The sequence below is a fragment of the Dromiciops gliroides genome, chromosome 2 (genome assembly GCF_019393635.1).
Source record: "Dromiciops gliroides isolate mDroGli1 chromosome 2, mDroGli1.pri, whole genome shotgun sequence".
NCBI classification, from domain to species: domain Eukaryota; kingdom Metazoa; phylum Chordata; class Mammalia; order Microbiotheria; family Microbiotheriidae; genus Dromiciops; species Dromiciops gliroides.
Window position 1 is genome coordinate 563,016,802 of NC_057862.1, and position 18,632 is coordinate 563,035,433.

General features: G+C 40.9%; 1 protein-coding gene across 2 annotated transcripts in view; it reads left to right on the forward strand.

The window, feature by feature from the left end:
* Positions 1–10,261: 10,261 nt before the first annotated feature.
* The window catches only part of KIF16B (kinesin family member 16B), a 358,373-nt gene continuing 350,002 nt past the window's right edge, over positions 10,262–18,632 (forward strand). For both annotated transcript variants that reach the window (XM_043987183.1, XM_043987182.1), the window contains exon 1: positions 10,262–10,483. In XM_043987183.1, the coding sequence (XP_043843118.1) occupies positions 10,437–10,483 (47 nt within the window). In that variant the 5' untranslated portion in view covers positions 10,262–10,436. The remainder of the gene's footprint in view (positions 10,484–18,632) is intronic.

Here is an 18,632-nt window from a genome sequence, read left to right on the forward strand (position 1 = left end):
TAATCAAATTAACCAAATTTTGTTCATTCATTCATAAAACCAGATCCTTTATTTATTATGAATAGTTTTCTTACTTTCAGTTTTATTAACCTCTCTTTTGAGTTCCAGGAATTACAATTTGGTGTTTGATTGAGGATTTTTAATTTGTTCTTTTTCTATTTTTTCTTAGTTTCATGCCCATTTTATTCATCTGCTCTTTCTCTGTTTTATTGATGTAAGCATCAGAAATACAAATTTCCCCCTACGTACTGCTTTGGCTGAATCCCATAAATTTTGATATGCTGCCTCATTGTTGTTATTCCCTTTAATGACACTATTTATTATTCCTATGATTTGTTTTTTGACTCATTCATTCTTTAGGATTAGGTTCTAGGATATCAGGACAGTTTTCCTTGATAATTTCTTGAAATATTTCTAGATTCTTTTTTTTAATCTTGGCTTTCAGGTAGTGCAGTAATTCTCAAATTTATCTCTCTTCAATCTATTTTCCAGGTCAGTTGTTTTTCCAATGAGATTTCCCCCCACATTTGTTTCTATTTTTCATTCTTTTGATTTTGTTTGATTGTTTCTTGATGTTTCATGGAGTTATTAGCTTCCACTTGCTCAATTCTAATTTTTAAGGAATTATTTTCTTCAATGAGTGTTTGTACTTCCTTTTCATTTGGCCAATTTTACCTTTTAAGGAGTTCTCTTCAGTGGATTTTTGTGCCTTTTTTACCAAGCTGACTCTTTTCATGATTTTCTTGCATCACTCTCATTTCTTTTCCAAATTTTTTCTCTACCACTGATTTTTAATCCCTTTTGAGCTCTTCCAGGAATTCTTTTTTTCTTTTTGGATCTGTGACTAATTAACTTTTTTCTTTGAGGTAACTGCTTAGATTTCATTGTCTTCTGGGTTTGTATCTTGAGCCTCTCTGTCACCATAGTAACTTTCTATGGTGAGGTTCTTTTATTTGTTGTTGTTGTTTGGTATTTTTTCCAACCTATTTCTTGGCTTTAAGTCTATGTTAAAATTGGGCTCTGCTCAAAGTTGGGCTCTGCTCCGAGGATAGCGGGAGCACTGTTGCAAGCTTCAGGTTTTTTTGTGCTGCTGTTTTCAGAAGTCTGTAAGTTTTTAGTTCTTCCAAGGTAGTATGATCTAAGGAAAGGTGTGGTCACTGATCTCTTGGCCTATGAGTGACCATGAGCACTCTTTTCTACCCTGCAACTGTAACTAGGGTCCCTGCTCCTCTGGGGCTGCAGGAGCTAGTGAGTTAATGCTCTTCTTAACTCTGGGACTACTACCCAGATCTGCATGTAGACAATATGATAGAGTTCTGCACCTAGTGCCAGCAAAGGGTCCCTTGTAATCTCCTTCTCACCAGTTATCTGACCCTGTTACTGTCTGTGAGCTGAAAGCTTCAGAAGAGGCCTCTAAACACACCCTCCAGACCTGCTATTGGCTTGTAGGAATGCTGACTACACTACATTGTATTCTACTCTCACCCCAGTGAGACAGATCTTTCTTATTAACCTTCTAAGTTGTCTTGGGCTGGAAGATTATTTCACCCTAACCTTTTTTTGATTCTGCCACTCTATAACTCATTTTGAGCTACTATTTTAAAGTTGTTTAGAGGGGAATTGGGGAGAGTTCACACAACTCCCTGCCTTTACTCTACTTTTGGCTCTCTTCACTCTGAAATTATGTTTTTCAATACTTCATATTATAATGGGCATCATATTTATGGGGAGGGAGAGCCAGCTAGGTGGCACAGTGGATAAAGCACCGGCCTTGGATTCAGGAGGACCTGAGTTCAAATCTGGCCTCAGACCCTTGACACTTACTAGCTGTGTGACCCTGGGCAAGTCACTTAACCCCAATTGTCTCACCAAAAAAAAAAAAAAAAGAATATTTATGGGGAGGGGGTATGGGGGTATGGTGAGAAGGGAGAGAATTTGCAACTGAAAATAAAAATTAGAAAGAAAAGAAAAACATTTAGAAAAAAAAAGATATCTAAAAGAATGTATATTTTGCCTCTTTGGCAAATTTGCAGGTTTTAAAGGGCAAATTATATAGAAACTTATTAGACGTGTGACACTGGGCAAGTCATTTAACCCCATTTGCTTCAGTTTTCTCATCTATAAAATAAACTGGAGAACAAAATGGCAAACCACTCTGATATATTTTCCAAAAAGCCCCTCAAATTTGGTCATGAAGAGTCAGACAGGATTGTTGTTCAACAAAGGGACAAGTTATAACAGATATTCTGCTAGTAGATAATACTGTGCTCCATTTTGACTTCATTTAACCTTTTCTAAGGTGATTCATTCTACAACCCACTCAGACTACATTTGCAACTAAAGTAGTTAAGATGAGACCCTTTAGGTGAGAATGAATCATCCTATTATTTGTAAAATATATGAGGCTTGAGTGACTTTTTTGTATGAGAAAAGGTTAGCTAAATTAATGAACTTGCACCCCAAGGCACAAGTATACTGATAAATATTTAATAATTGGCTCACCAAAAAAAAAGGACATACAATACATTTTTAAATTTAATCTGCATTATTAACATTTTCTCTACCCCTTTCTAAAGTCTAGACAATCAATGAAACAATAAATGAAGCCTTTTCTGGGGCATAAATACTCACATAGAAAAGTTAATAATCCCTTGGAGAGCCAATTCTAGCTGACTCTAGCATACCTATGCCCTAGGGCATAGATTGCCATGGTACTTGTTTTTTATGCTAGCCCTTCTTTTTCATAGTCCAACAGAACTTTAGAGTTTAAAGAAAAACTGTTTAAATTTTTTTTGCACAAACAAAACCAATGCAATAAAAACTAGAAGGAAAGCAGCAAATGGGAAAAAATGTATAGCAAGTTTCTCATTTCCCAAATATATAGAAAACAGAGTCAGTTTTATAAGAATAAGAGCCATTCCTCAAGTGATAAATGGTCAAAGGATATGAACTGCCAGTTTCTAGAAGAAAAAATCAAAGCTCACTGCAAGATGACTTACTTTATAGAGGGCTCTGAACTTTCCAGCTAACTTTCCATTTCCCATTGGCAGCTTTTCTTGGTTTGGACTTCAGGGAATATTATGTCTCCTCTAGGATAAGTTGGTCACCTGAAATCTCATTACTATGCTTCTTGACTCAGTTTTTTAATACTGTACTCAACACCTCAATTCCCTCAGTTGCCTCTGTCCTCTGACTGAATGGCTGGAGGGTGGAGCAGTAAACTCCTCCCAATGCTTTCCTTTATAAAAAACACTAAACTTTCAGGATTTTCCAAGTAACTTTCCATTTTCTGTTAGGACCTCTGTACCTCCTCATAGCCCCACACCCTCACTCCTCAACTTCCTCTTTTTTTTTTTTTTTTTTTAGTGAGGCAATTGGGGTTAAGTGACTTGCCCAGCTAGTAAGTGTTAAGTGTCTGAGGCCGGATTTGAACTCAAGTACTCCTGAATCCAGGGCTGGTGCTTTATCCACTGCGCCACCTAGCCGCCCCTCAACTTCCTCTTATATGTAGTCCTCCCTCATTGATTAAGGAGGAAAAGATGAGAAAGGGAAGAGTTCCAGACATGAGGAATAGCCACTGAACATATTCTAAGTCTGGAGATAGAATATCTGGTCAAGGAACAGAAAGGAGACCAGTGTCAGAGTATGTGTGTATGTCTGTGTTGGGGGTGGGGAGTGGGACAGGAAATAAGATGTAGGATAACTGGAAAGGTAGGAGGAAGTGAAGTTATGAAAGTTATAAAGCATGCCAAAAAGAGAATTTTATATTTGATGCTAGAGGTGATAGGGAACCCCTGGAATTTATTAAATGGGGCAGAGGAAGGGGGAAGGAGGTCCCCCGGTGAAATTTGTGTTTTAGGAAGACTAATTTGACAGCTAAGTCAAATTGATGGGCTGAAATAGGGAAAGACTTGAAGCAGGGAAATCAACCAGCAGCCTACTTTGAATATAATTCTATTTTCCAAAATATATGTAAAAACAAATTGGAAAATAAAATTCTATTCAAAGATTAAAATTATAAATTCAAAAATTAAAAATAGAAGAAAAAAGAAAAAAAAAGAAATGACACAGTAGGATGACACCAGAAAGGCCTAGAAAGACTTGCATGAACTGATGTATAGTGAAGTAAGCAGAACCAGGAGAACATTGTGCACAGAGACAGCAATATTGTTTATGAAGAACTGTGAATGACTTAACTATTCTCAGCAACACAATGATCCAAGACAATCACAAAGGACTAATGATGAAGCAGACTATCTACCTCCAAAGAAAGAACTGATATTGAACTTTAAAAATATATACATATTTTGTGAGGGGCAGCTAAGTGGCACAGTGGATAAAGCACCAGCTCTGGATTCAGGAGGACCTGAGTTCAAATCTGACCTCAGACACTTAACACTTACTAGCTGTGTGATCCTGGGCAAGTCATTGCCCTGCAATATGTATGTATATATATATATATATACACACACATACATACACATACATATATATATACATACATATTTATATACATACATATATACACATACATATTTATAAAATGGACTTTCCTTGGAATCCTATGTATTTTATTTTATGCATTTAAAAACATTCTGAGATAGTGTCCATAGACTTCACCAGACTGTCAGAGATATCCACTGTCACAAAAAGGTTTAGAATATCTAGAGAAGATATTTTCGATGTTTTTCAGCTCCAAAGTTTAACATCTGGCAAGGGTCAGGAGGGAGAGGAAGGGAGTAGGGAGAAGGTATGACATACACAAATAACTATAATAAACAATATCACAGAAGCGTAAAGAGATGTAAATTGGGGCAAGGAGATAATGAGAAAGACAGAGACAGAGAGAGACAGAGACAGAAAGGCAGAAAGAATGAGAGAGAGAGAGAGAGAGAGAGAGAGAGAGAGAGAGAGAGAGAGAGAGAGAGAGAGAGAGAGAGACACTTAAAGTACTTTTTCACAGACATTATCCTGGCTGAACACCGAACTCATTTTCCAAGTTTGAATGGTGCAGGCATTCGTTTCCCCAGGGACTGAGCAGCAACAACCGCCTCCGCCCAGGAATGAAAAGCTAACAGCTGTTTTGCTGGCAGGGCCAGGTGACAAGGCACACCCCAGGTGGAGGAGAGGTGTGCCCCGTGGGGCGGGGCTTTAGTTTAAACTGAGTCACTATACTAAGGAAACTCAGCACTTTCCCTTTGGACAGCGTGTGATTTGTCCCCCTGCAGCTCCCATAAGAGACTCCAGAAGCTGGAGGCGGTGGTTAGATTAAAGGAAGTTTCCTTCTGTACCACTGAAACCTACCTCCAGGCTACTGAGCATGCCCAGTTGGACTGAAGTTGCCTGTCTGCCCAGCTCCTGCTAGTTTCTTTCCAGGTTTTCGAAATATCCCTGAAAATCTGTCCTTGGTCTTTTCCCCTGAGATCAAAGCTGGGAATTGCGGAAGAATTTGGAAGTGCGGGGAAGTCTCCATGGGCCTGCAGACTGTCTGAGCTCTGAATCTAACTCATTAACAAGCATTAATAGTAGACGCCTGGATCCTTTAAGGGGGAAGATACTCCTCGGGAGAGGAGGAGTAAGTGCAACAGGCTTTACTGATCTTTACTCAGGAATTCAATTCTTAGGTGCCCAGTAGGTGAAAAATCCTAGTCCTGGCCCTTCAAGGAGCCTTTCGAGGGACAACAACACGTGCCCAGGTAATTGTGATTGGGGCAAAGGAGACTCAAGCAAAGTACAATGATAAACTGCAGTAGGAAGAGGTTCCTTTCATTTGGAGGAGCAAAGCTTTTCAGGGGAGGGGATGTGTGAGTTAGACCTATAACCAAAGGAGGAACTTTGTGCTCTTGCAGTAGGCGCATATTAAATGCTTGTTGATTGACTAACAGATAAGGCTGGGTGGGGAATCTTTGTATTTAGAGCCTAGAGAGAAGAAAGGATTTTTAGAGACTGATCATACATGTAGTACTTATAATAAAGGACAGAACATTACTTTCTTTTCCCAATCCTCTCTGCTATTTGAGAGTACACAACCCAGACCAACTGGAAAAGGGCATTGAACTGAACTTTCATGCTGCATATCAGATATGAAACTGAAATGACCATGTTGTATATTCAAAAGGTTTATTTTGGTATAACAAATATTGACTTTGGGTGATAAGCATAGGATCATAGAATTTTTTACAGATTAAATTCAATAGACATTTATTAAGTACCAACTGTGTGTGAGGTGCTATGCTAAGCACTGGGCATACAAATAATAAAAAGAGGGTCTTGACTCTCAAGGAGCTTACAATCTAATGGAAGAAGATGGCACAGGGCTATGGGACTGTTCATACCCTTTGACCCCATGGTACCACTGTTAGGTCTGCATCCCAAAGAGATCATAGAAGAGGGAGAAGGACCCACATGTACAAAAATATTTATAGTAGCTCTCTTTGTGGTGGCAAAGAATTGGAAATCAAGGGAATGGCCATCAATTGGGGAATGGCTAAACAAGTTGTGGTATATGAATGTAATGGAATATTATTGTGCTGTAAGAAACAATGAGCAGGAGGAGTTCAGAGAAACCTGGAAGGATTTACATGACCTGATGCTGACTGAGAGGAGCAGATCCAGGGGAACATTGTACACAGTAACAGCAACAGTGTGTGATAAACAACAGTGACAGACTTGGCTCTTCTCAGCAGTGCAATGATCCAAAACAATTTCAAAGAACTCATGATAGAAAATGTTCTCAACACCCAGAAAAAAGAACTCTGGATTATGAATGTAGATTGAACCATACTGTTTCTACTTTTGGGCTGTTTTCCCCCCCTCTTTTTTGAGGTTTTTCCCTTGTGCTCTGATTCTTCTTTCACAGTATGACTAATGCAGAGATGTGTTTAATGTGATTGTACATATATAACCTATATCAGATTGCTTTCTGTCTTGGGGAGGGGGAAGGGAAGGAAGGGTGGGAGAAAAATTTGGAACTAAAAATCCTATGAAAACTAATGTTGAAAACTATCCTTACATGTAACTGGAAAATAATAAAATACTTTTATTTTTTTTTAAAGTTGACATAAAAAGAACCTGATTCAGGGATGGAATGGAGTAGATTCTAGGTCTGTTCTAGACCCACTTAGATTACATAGAGAGTGCCAAGGAAGTATGACTGGATGTGAGGAAGTCAGATCAATAAAGAAGGAAATCTAAATGACAGAATCATTCTTGTAAGATAAAAGAGAAAATATGGAAACAGGAAGGGGTATTCTATTTGAGAGCTTTTTAATTTCTTTATTTTTGGTGCCTAGAGGGGGCATTGGAAAGAGCTCTGGATTATTAATTACAGAATCTAGATTTGATTCATAACTGCTATTTACAGTGTTTAGCAGTTTGGCACAGAAGATGGAATAGTTGGGAGTCAGGAAGACCTTTGTCTAAATCCAATTTCCAAAGTTCCCTTAACTTTTCTTAACCCTTCCCCATTTTATATATGGCTAATGGTGCCCCTAGCACCTACTTCACAAGATTGCTATAAAGCTTAAATGAGATAGTATATGTAAAGACCTTTTCAAACTTGAAAGCCCTACATAAGTATCAGCTGTTAATATCTTAGCCAAATCACAGTTCTCTGGGCTTCAGTTTCTTCATTTGTTAAAGGAGGGGGTTGAGACTGCAGACCCTCTAGTTATAGAGCTTCATCCTATAATTCTATGTATGGATCAGGTAGGTCTTCTTTGACAAAGGAAAGAAATGGGGAGCATTTATCAGTGAGATGCAGGTGAAAAACCAACTTTTTACTTATTTTTGGTTCCTTAAAAATTGGCTTATTTTTTAATATTGCCTGGATAAAACAATTTCCTTCATTTTGCTAGTAAATAGAAGTGAGAGGCAACATAAAAGTTAATTGTCTGTGAATACCATCTCCTAATCCTGACAGAATTGAATCTAGTGCATCTAGGCCTGAGGGAATCTGTGAAGTCTCAAGGGTTTTTGTTCTGTGAAGTAGAAAAACCCCAAATGGGGTCATGAGTCAGACAAGACTGAAAACAATTGAACAACAAAAATCCATATGGATCCCTTGGAACTCTAAAAAAGGATTCCACATAAGGTCCCCTTTGATTCCTTAAGAGCATAAGGGATCACTGTGTTCCTGTCTGACAACACCATCTTTGACAGCCTCTCCACTTAATTCTGACCCTCCCCATACTTCAGGGTATCCATCCACAGCCTTCTTGTCTTTCCCTGGGAGTAGGGGCTGGTGGAGGAAAAGGGAACCCATAGTTTCTTAGAAATAATTTCTTTCTTTTAAAAAGTACCTTTGGAGATTACCTTTTGGCGATTCCTTTGCAACCTGCTGTGTGCATGTCCAAAGGCAGCAGGTGGTGCAGTCTATAGAGTACTGTAACGATTGGAATGATGCCACCTGCTGGAGACTTACTGTAGAAAAGTTCCGCCCATGAAGCGAAGGTCTTTGAGGGCAAGACCAGGAGTCTTTTCTTTAGCATCAGGAAGTGACGTTGGGTAGTGGGAGGAAGAAGGAAGAGACTAGCGCTCTGTCTGGGTCGCTTTCCTTTGGACTCTGGTGGAGAGCGGAGCTAGAAATGTGCTCTCCCTTTAATAGATAGGAATCTAGGCCTTTATCTTTTTACCAAATTCTTATTCTCCTTAATAAATGCTTAAAAGTCTAACTCTTGCTAAAGCTTATAATTTATTGGTGACCACTCATTGGATATTTTTAGACAGACTAGCTAGAATTTTAGCCCTTAACAGTACTTGACCTGTAATCAGGAAGATCTGAGTTCAAATCCTGCCTCAGAGACTTATTAGGGGTATGTGTTTCGCCACAATCCCCTCATCAGTAAAATGGGGATAAGACAAGCCTCTTTCTCCAAGGGTTGCCTGAGGATAAAATAAGATAACATTTGTAACCTTACTTTTGCAAACCTTAAAGCACTAGATAAATATGGAGTTATTAGCCACATATTCAGCTTGGTCTACTAGAAAGAGCTGACCTTATATTTAGGAAGGCATGGGTCCCAGGTCCGACATAGCCTAGCTGAGTGACCTTGGACAAGTCCCTTAACTTTGAAGTGTCCCCAGAAAACTCAGCTGCAGAACAGCTGCTGACTTGCTTGAGTTGAGGAAGCTCCTCATCAATGAAATTACAAATCTGCTCCAGATAGGAAATGCCCTTGGTCATTGGGAAAGGTGCTGGATCGAAAATCTCAGGTTTTGCGTTGGAATATTGGCTGTCATTCAATGTATGACCAGGGATGTCACTTTCTGTGCCTCAGTATCCCCATAGTAATGGGGGCTGGTCTAGCTCCTAGAGTCCACATGGGGTCGCCTAGCAGGAGGCAGGGGTCTTGAAAAATTTGGCAACAGTAAAAGGTTACGTATACCTATCTTATATACCTATATGCCCTGTCGGGTAAAAATCTCTCGGGTGAAAAGGGGTCACAAGTGGAAAAAGTTTAAGTAGCCCTGGCCTAGCTAACTAATAAGGACTCATCGGAGAGTGGGCTGGATCCTCTTGAGTCAGGAAGACAGTGCAAGTCCCATCTTTGATCCATACTAGCTGTGACCCTGGGGACGTCACTTCTCAACAGTGTGAGCCAGCGCTTGGCACGGTGCCTGGAACGTGGTAGTTGTCTGATGTTTACAGATAGAAGTTGCAGAATTGTTACATTGATGGAGGTAATTTCCTCCCTGGGAGTTCCCTGCACCGATGCAATCTCACACATATACACGCTCGCGCGCGCGCGCGCACACACACACACACACACACACACACATTTGTGCAAAGTAGCTGCCCCGCTAGCAGTAAGCGGCTTTTGCAGCCAGCTTGGCAGGTCCGCCGGGAACAAACGAGCTGCCTTCGTTCACGCCCAGCACACGCCTCCTCCAAGTCCGTCCGCTCTTCTTCCTCCCGCCGCAGTCGCTGACTCTCGGCTGTCATGGAAACCCGGAGAAGTGGAATCCACTCCCTCGGCCCGGCGCCCGACTGCCTTGCCTTGCCTTGCCTGCTCCTCGCAGGAGCCGCATACTGGGCATGCTCAGTATCCAGGGTAGCTCGGGGGCTGCAAAGTGGAGGACAAGGAGCAGGAGGAGGAGGAGGAGGTGGAGGAGGAGGAGGAAGCTTTGATAGCGTCCAGGCCGGCCCCGCCCTCTCGAGGGAGACCTGGAGACTGGGTGGGGAGGGGGAACTCTGGGAGCAGAAGAAAACCCGAAGGAGGGGGTGGAGGAGGAGTAGGAGAGGGAAGTGGGCGGGGGCAGCTGCGAGTGGAGAAAGTAGTTTCCCGGGAGTTGCGGGTCCAGTTGCTGGCGAAGCGAGGCGGGGGGCTAGGGGAGGCTGTGACGGTGACGGCAGGGCGTGTAGGGGACAGCGTGGGAGACAGTAGGGGGCCCAGAGGTCAGGGGCCGAGCCAGTGCCGGTCGGGCAGGGATGAGCCATGGCATCAGTCAAAGTGGCCGTGAGAGTCAGGCCCATGAACCGAAGGTGAGTGAGCCTCTCCCTCGTCCGTCCCCTCGCCCCCCACTTCCCTTCCCCCTCCTTTCTTAGTATCATCCTTCCCCGCCCTCGTCCCCGCCCCCTCCCCCCCAGTTGGAGAGCCCAAGGAGGAGGGGAGCCTCCGCCGTCCCTGCTGCCCTCCTCGCCCAGGCCGCCTGCTGAGTCCCCGGGCTATCTGTCTGTCTGCCTACCGAACCTGGAGGGTCAGGGGGCTTTTCCTGGTCCCACTCTCCTCCCGAGGCATCGTGACTGAAGTCTCCCGTTCACCTGTTCCAAGCAGAGATTCAGCCCCCCGGAAACTCTTGGTCTGGGGAATTTCTTGTCGCTTTCAAACTGTCAAAGTGTAAATCAGAGGAAAAGTTTGTACCTTTCTCCGGATCCTTAGCGAGACCTCCTTGAAATCACCGCTCTGGTGCCACGCATCCGGGAGGGTTTTTGCGGTCTCCACCCCCTCTCCCCGCCCCCCAGTTTTAGCTGTCCTTCTTCAACTTAACTTTGTATATACTTTGATTTTTTAAAAAATGTACTTTGTATTTACTTCCTTGTGTATGTGTTGTATTCCTCCCTCCCAACCCCCACCCGGGTTAGCACGTTAAGTTCCCTGAGGGCAGGGACTGTTCCATTTTTTTATTGGCATTCCCAGTGACTAGCACACTCTGTGGAGGCGTCATCAATGTTTGTTGAACCGAATGGAATTATTGGTACAGTGAAAATACAGTGAGAGCTCTCTGTATGTGAATTCATTTGAATACTTTTAAAAAATAAGTTTTAAAAGAAACAAATAACTTCCTTCTCCAGGATATTAAATAGAAAAAATCCCTAAGAGTGACTGAAGGAATGATGGTAAAGTATACCAATGAACCCTGTTTCTAAAAGCATTTCACAGAATAAGTACCAATTTTTACCCAAATTTTGAAATGGTCTCTGGAGTTTACCTTTTACATTCTCATTTTACATATGCTGACACTGAGGCCCTGATAGATTTAAGTGATTTGCTCAGCCACAAATAGAGCAAGTGGGATTTGAACCAGCTTCTTTAGACACCTCATCCTATATTCTTTCCACTAAAATTGAGTTAATTCAGCCCATATCTGTCTTAATTAAAGATATTTTTGATTACTTGGAATGTAAAGCTTCTAATTAGTAGCAAAGAGGCTTGGAGAGAAAGTTACAGTGTTATTGAAGGAGAACTGTTTCCATCGTTTAGAATGAAAGGTAAATAAATAGGCCAGTGAATTGAAAGTACACCCTTGAGAAAAATCTGCCGAAAAGAGATATATCAGTACTTTAAGTGCTCGCGCGTGTTTAAAACATGCTGAAATTAATGGAGAAGAGTTACAAACTTGTTCTAGCTTTGTATGGTAACATTTAAATTTTATTCCTTTCTTTGTTTTGACTTTTTTTTCCCAACTGACTGAAAGAAAATCAGTCCTTTTTCGTTAACTTTCAAAATTTCATCAGGCTAGCAAGTTGCTTTGAAAAGTCCGACAACTTCCAAAAGTAAAACAGACCTAATTGTATGTATTGTCTGAGTTGATAATAAGTGAAGTAGAAAAGTCTTCTATTTCTGTTGATTTGCAAATAGATTAAATGGACATTTGACCTACTTATGTCCTTTCCACCCACCAAATTCTATTGCCTTATGTAAGTCAAGGTCTAGTGGTTGTTGTTCAGGTAGGTCAGACTCTTTATGACCCCATTTGGGGTTTTCTTGGCAAAGATAACTGTAGTAGTTTGCCATTTCCTTCTCCAGCTCATTTTACAGATGAGCAAACTGAGGCAAAGAGGATTAAGTGACTTGCTCTGGGTCACATAGCTTGTAAGTGAGGTGGGATTTGAACTCAGGTCTTCCTGACTCCAGAAACTCCTCTCTATGTGTCATGTATCTAGAAGACACTAATAGGAACATTGCCAATTTCTTGTTTGAAGAGGTGGAGAACTGATCTTACCGCTTTGGATTTTTTGTTTGGATTACTGACAAAATTGGGAGAGTCATAGTAATTGTAAGTATTTTAAAACCACTGGTTTTTAAAGGGAAAAAAAGTATTATTTTCAGTGGATACAGCACTGGACCTGGAGTCAGGAAGACTCGAATTCATTTTCTGTCTCAGGCACTTATTAGCTGTATTGCTACCCATGTGATGTTTAAAATCTAAATTGTGTGGTCGCCTTAAATTACAAGCTTTAGCACCAGTCTTTGGGCATTAAGCATTTATTAAAGCATACCAGGTATTCATATGGAGTTCAGAAAGTTAAGAAAAGGCCTGTCTAGCCTAGAGTTCCAGCTTGGTTGGGTTCTTCAAGTCCTCTGCCATGAGCCTGCTTCAATCATGAACTCTTTCAAACTGAGTGTGGAAGCTTTTTATAGGACCAGAGCAGAGCTGGTCCTTACACACTGCTTTAAGCTGATTGGTAGCCGCTATCCAAATCCATTGGTTTACTGGCCTTGAAGGTGGTCTAGAGCTGAGTTCAAAGTCCTTAGCTTTTGAGAACAATACCTTCTTAAGGGCTAGTGGGTGTGATTACAATCTACTTAACTTGAAGTAGGCTGATTAGCAGTCAGTCACTCTCACTTAATTCAGTCAGTTTTGATTAATCTCCTGGTGAGCCTTTGAGTATCTGCTAAATCCCATTATTTTATCTTACCCAGAAAAGGCACTTAATTTCTCTCTGCCTCAGTTTCCTCTTCTGTAAAATGAGGATAAGAGAGGAGTGCTTACCTTTCATGGTTGTTATGAAGATCAAATGAGATGTTTATTAAAGTTCTTTACAAACCTTAAAGCACTCTATAAATGCTAGTTTTTAAAAATTACTATTTACCAAGTTATTTCTAAAGCTTTTTGAGTTTAAAAGCCACTTGTGACTTAAAAAAAAAACATAAACTATCATCTATGTCTGTTTCCATATATATTTTTTATATTGTGATATTGATATCTAAGATATTATTTGTGAGTAAGAGGTCCTAAAGTAATTTAGATAATTGAAATGTGTGGAATTACCTTTTTATAGGTTTTCTGACTCTTAGGAAAATTAGGTACATTCTGCAATTAAAGGTTTTAAGAGATTAGGTATTAAAGATACAGTGTGCTAATAATACTATAATTGCTATTGGTATGAGTTGGCAGGCTGTAATAACTACTCACATTTTTTCTTTTTCTTTTTTTTTTGGTGGGCAAAGAGGGTTAAGTGACTTGCCCAGGGTGGCACAGCTAGTGAGTGTCAAGTATCTGAGACTGGATTTGAACTCAGGCCCTCCTGAATCCAGGGCCAGTGCTTTATTCACATTTCTGTTCTATTTCTTTTTAGCTAAGCTCCTTGAAGGTAGGGACTGTGTTTTACTTTTGTCTTTGTACCCCTTGTACCCAGCCCAAGGCTTTGTACTTAGTAGGTACTTAAATGGTTGTTTTAATGAATGAATAAAGGAAATAGAGTCTTTCCTTAAATGACTCACTTAAGGCCACATGAGAAATTAGTGGTACTTTTGTTGTGGTTTTTTGATCTCCCTTCTTGAACTTTTAGATTTAAGCAGGCTCTGATTTCCCCTCCCCCCAACTTAATTCCATTTATTCCCCCCCTCCCCCTCATATCTGCAGATATGGTCCACTTGGGCAAAGGAATCCTTCAAGTGCCAAGAATCAGTGTTTTTGTGGAAAAACCATTGGATAGGAAGTCAGTAGTCCTTGGTTCTAGTCTCAGTTCTGCCACTAAGAAGCACTGTGACTTTGGGAAAGCCTCTTCAGCTCTGTGCTTCCTTAAAATTGTACTCATTGATGTCTGTAGTTCTTCTGGCCAGTTGTATTATTCTATAATTCTGAATCTTGAGCTCTCTGGGAAAATGATGGACTACATCATTAAATAGGAGGTTTGAGTACTTAGGGAGTAATCAGTAGGAACTATTATGGGTTCCCTCAGAAATCTTGTCAAATTCATTGTTTCCTCTTCTCTTACAGTTTCCAGAGCACGGACTATCTTAGATAATGTGGTCCTTCTATTGTCAAGATATTTCGCAAGATCTTTCATGATATCACAAGATCTAGAGTTGGTAGAGATCTTGAGGCCATCTAGTCCAACCTTATGGGCAAGATGAGGAAATTTAGGTTGGATGTTACTGCACTCAGGTGCATTTGTGGTTGTTTGGTAGCACTCACCAAGTGATGGTTAATGGATCAGTGCCAGTCTGCATAGAAATTTTTAACAGTATCTAGTCCCTAACTGTTATCAAAGGACTTTTGTCCTATATACCATTCAACATTTGTTGAGAGTGACTTGGATGAACCCATAGAAGGCAGGTTCTCAAATTTGTGGATGCCGCACAAAGGACGGGGTAACTAATACAATGGACCACTGAATCGAGGTTTAAAAAGATCACAGACAAGGTGTTCTGAAAATGGTAACATGAAAATTAATAGGGACTTTAAGTTAAAGAACTACAAGTGTAGCATGAGAGAGACTTGCCTCTGCATTCATTTATAAGAAAAATAGGACTAGAGGATCAGATTTAGAAATGTAAGGGACCTTGGAGATCATCCAGCCCTGCCCACTTATTTTTTAAGATGAGGAAACTGAGACCCAGAAGAATTAAATGACTTGTCCAAGTTATTTAGGTCAGTATTTGAACCCAGATGCTCTGACTCTAAATATATGGCTCTTCTCTCTATTGGGTTTTGGTGAATTTTGAGTTCAATATGAATCAGTAGTGAGATGTAGCTGCCCCTCAAAACCTAATGGGATATTAGGCAGCCTTGGTGAAACCATAGTCAGGAATGGGAAGTAATTATTGCACCGTATTGTTCTTGAGTTATAGTAGCATATCAGGTTCAGGTTGAGGAGCTTCTTAGAGGAGATAAATTGACAAACTTGAGCACGTTCAGAAGACATGACTAGGATTTTGAGGGGACTCTACTAAAGACCAGTTCAAAGAACTGGGGATATGAATCCTGGAGAAGAGGCTACAGCACTGGACTGAATCTAATAAGATGAAATGCAATGGAAGTATGTAAAGTCTTAAATATAACCAACTCACTAATCCAGTGTAGAGGAGGCCTCATTTGTCTGAAAGAGATTTAAATTTGAGTGGACTGCATGCTCAGTCTGAGCTAGTGGTGAGGTATATCAGCCAAATAAGCTAATGTGATCATGGCTTTCCTTAAGAGAGGTATAGCTTTAAGAACAAAAGAGCTGCTACATTATTGTGCTCAGGTCTGCACTTCATTATTTTAATTATTTTTGAGGGTCCTTGCTAAACTGGAAAACTTCCAGAAGAGGGCAAGGAGGATATTGCCATCTGAGGATCAGTTGAATGGGGAATATTGAGAAGACTCAGGGGGACATGAGAATGGGCTTTCTGTAAATATTTGAAGCCTCTTATGTCGAAGAAGGATTCAATTTGCTATTCAGCAGAAAGGGCAGAACTAGGAGCAATGGGTTAGTTGTTATCGTGAGTCAAATTTAGGCTTGATTTCCTGAAATTCTTCCTTCCTTCCTTCCTTCCTTCCTTCCTTCCTTCCTTCCTTCCTTCCTTCCTTCCTTCCTTCCTTCCTTCCTTCCTTCCTTCCTTCCTTCCTTCCTTCCTCCTTCCTTCTCTCTCTCTCTCTCTCTCTCTCTCTCTCTCTTTCTTTCTTTCTTTCTTTCTTTCTTTCTTTCTTTCTTTCTTTCTTGGCAATGAGGGTTAAGTGACTTGCCCAGGGTCACACAGCTAGTAAGTGTCAAGTGTCTGACATCACATTTGAACTCAGGTCCTCCTGAATCCAGGGCCAGTGCTTTATCCACTGTATCACCTAGCTGCCCCCCCCCCCCCCAATACTTAACAGTAAAAGGTGTCTCAAAGTAGATTGGGTTCTTGTGAGAGATGTTGAGTCTGTGCCCTATGGAGGTCTCCAAGCAGAGTCTGGATAATCACTTGTCATATATGTTGTAGTGTGGTAGAGGTAGACTGAATGACCACTGAGGTCCCTTTCAACTCTCAAAGTGTTATGATTCAGTGAATACAGGGGGCATGTATCCCATCTTCATATATTTGAAGGGCTTTTAGAATAGAAGAGCAAAGAGATTTAATTTATGTAGTTCTGGGGGTCAGAACTGGGATCAGTGGATGAAAGTTATAGGTCCCTCAGTCAATAAACATTTAATAAGTGTCTTATGTACCACTGGGGATACAAATGCAAGAAAAGAAAGACAGCCTTTGCCCTCAAGGAGTTTACAATCCCATGGGGGAGCCTACACAACAAAAGGAAGCTGAAAGTGGGGGCGACTGGGTGGGAGGGATGCGGAAAGTACCCCACCCAGGGGCATGATGGAGTAGTCCCAGAAATAGTGCAGCCACATGAGAAATGAAGGATGTCCTGAGCTGAGCCCCTTAAAGAGAGGTTTTGGAGTTCATGGCTCCACCCTTCAATTTGAAGGGCTAAGGCTGGTGTACCAAGGCTTGTGGAATCTTTGAGATGAAGAGGTTTTCCCAGTAATGAATTCCCTGGGACACGGTGAAGAAGGCAGAGAGGGGGAGGTAGATTTTGTTTTGTTTTGTTTTATTTCAGTAATTAGGTGGGCCTGAAAGTTAGACTGGGTGACCTCCAAATCCCTTTTTCTTTTAAAAAGGACTCTTATGTTGCTGCTGTAAACATAACAGGGTAATTTATTGCTTAGGCTTCCCTGGTCACCCTGAAATTAGGATAGGATATATGGGTTTAGGTTCTCTGTTATCTCCCAGACTCATTCCTTCCACCCTAACTCCACCAAGGGCCTGGTTTGTGTCTACTATAGCCTCTGAGTATAGGTGCATTTGGATGGGACACGTTGATAAAATAGGTTTTGCATTTGAACTCTGGCCACATTTTTAGTCCTGGCCAAAAAGGTAAGATGATGTCTGTTTTATGAGACATTTTGAAACATTATCAACAACAACAAAAATAATTTCTTGATCTGTTCTTTCCATTGATCTTTAGACTGGAGATGTGAAAAATTATAAAGCACTATAATAATGGCTAACACTTACTTAGTGTCTTAAGATCCATAAAGTATATTAGATATATTATCCCAATTGATCCCTATAATAATTTTATGAGATAGGTGCTATTATTATACTCATTTTTTTTGGATGAGGAAACTAAGGTTGATAATGTTAAGTGATTTGACCAGGGTTAGTCACTCAGTTGGTAAATGAGACAGGAGTTGAATAAGTTTTCCTAACTCCAAGTCTAGTATGGGAAAACTGAATATACATGTGAGAAATAACAGAACAGTGCATAAGCTAGGTGCCAAATTAATGATACTGATCATAAATATTATTGGATTTCAGAGAAGGAGGGTGTTTGGGAGATTGGCCTTTAGAGGTCATGGACATGTGCCATGACTTGAAGGGAAGGTAGGTCTTTACACAAGCTGAATATGGTGTAGTGGAAAGAACAATATATTTGAATCAAAAGGGTCTGTATTTGAATCTAGACTACCAATTATCATTACTTGACCTTAGACAAGTTGTGTTTTTTTTTTTACCTCTCTGGCCTGAGTTTCCTCATATTTATTTTTGTTTTGTTTTGTTTTGTTTTTGTGGGGGCAGTGGGGGTTAAGTGACTTGCCCAGAGTCACACAGCTAGTAAGCCTCAAGTGTGTGAGGCTTATTTGAATTCAGGTCCTCCTGAATTCAGGGCTGGTGCTTTATCCACTGCACTACCTAGCTGCCCCTGTTTCCTCATATTTAAAATGACAAATTGTACTAGATGGCCTTGAAGAATCCTTCCAACGCTAAATCTATGCTGCTGGGATCTCATGATTTTGGACATTTTAAGCAAGGAACTGGTAGGCTCTCAAGGTATAGATGTGCTTGTGAGTGCAGAAAGAGCCTGATTGGAAATTCTGGTTTGGACACCATAAATGTGAAATCCTTGAAGCCAAGAGGACATGATCTCTTAGGGGACTCAGAGGGGGAGAGGGAGAGGGAGACGGAGAGGGAGGGAGGGAGGGAGGGAGAGTGAGGGAGGGAGGGAGGGAGGGAGGGAGAGAGGACAGAGAACTGGGAATAGAATCTTGGGATAGAAGAAAAAAAGGAATTTTTGTAACGGAAACAGCAGTAAGGTAGTAGGTAAATGAGGACTGAGGCATGAGTTTTCTTTGGCTTCTTGTTGCTGTTACTGAATAAAAT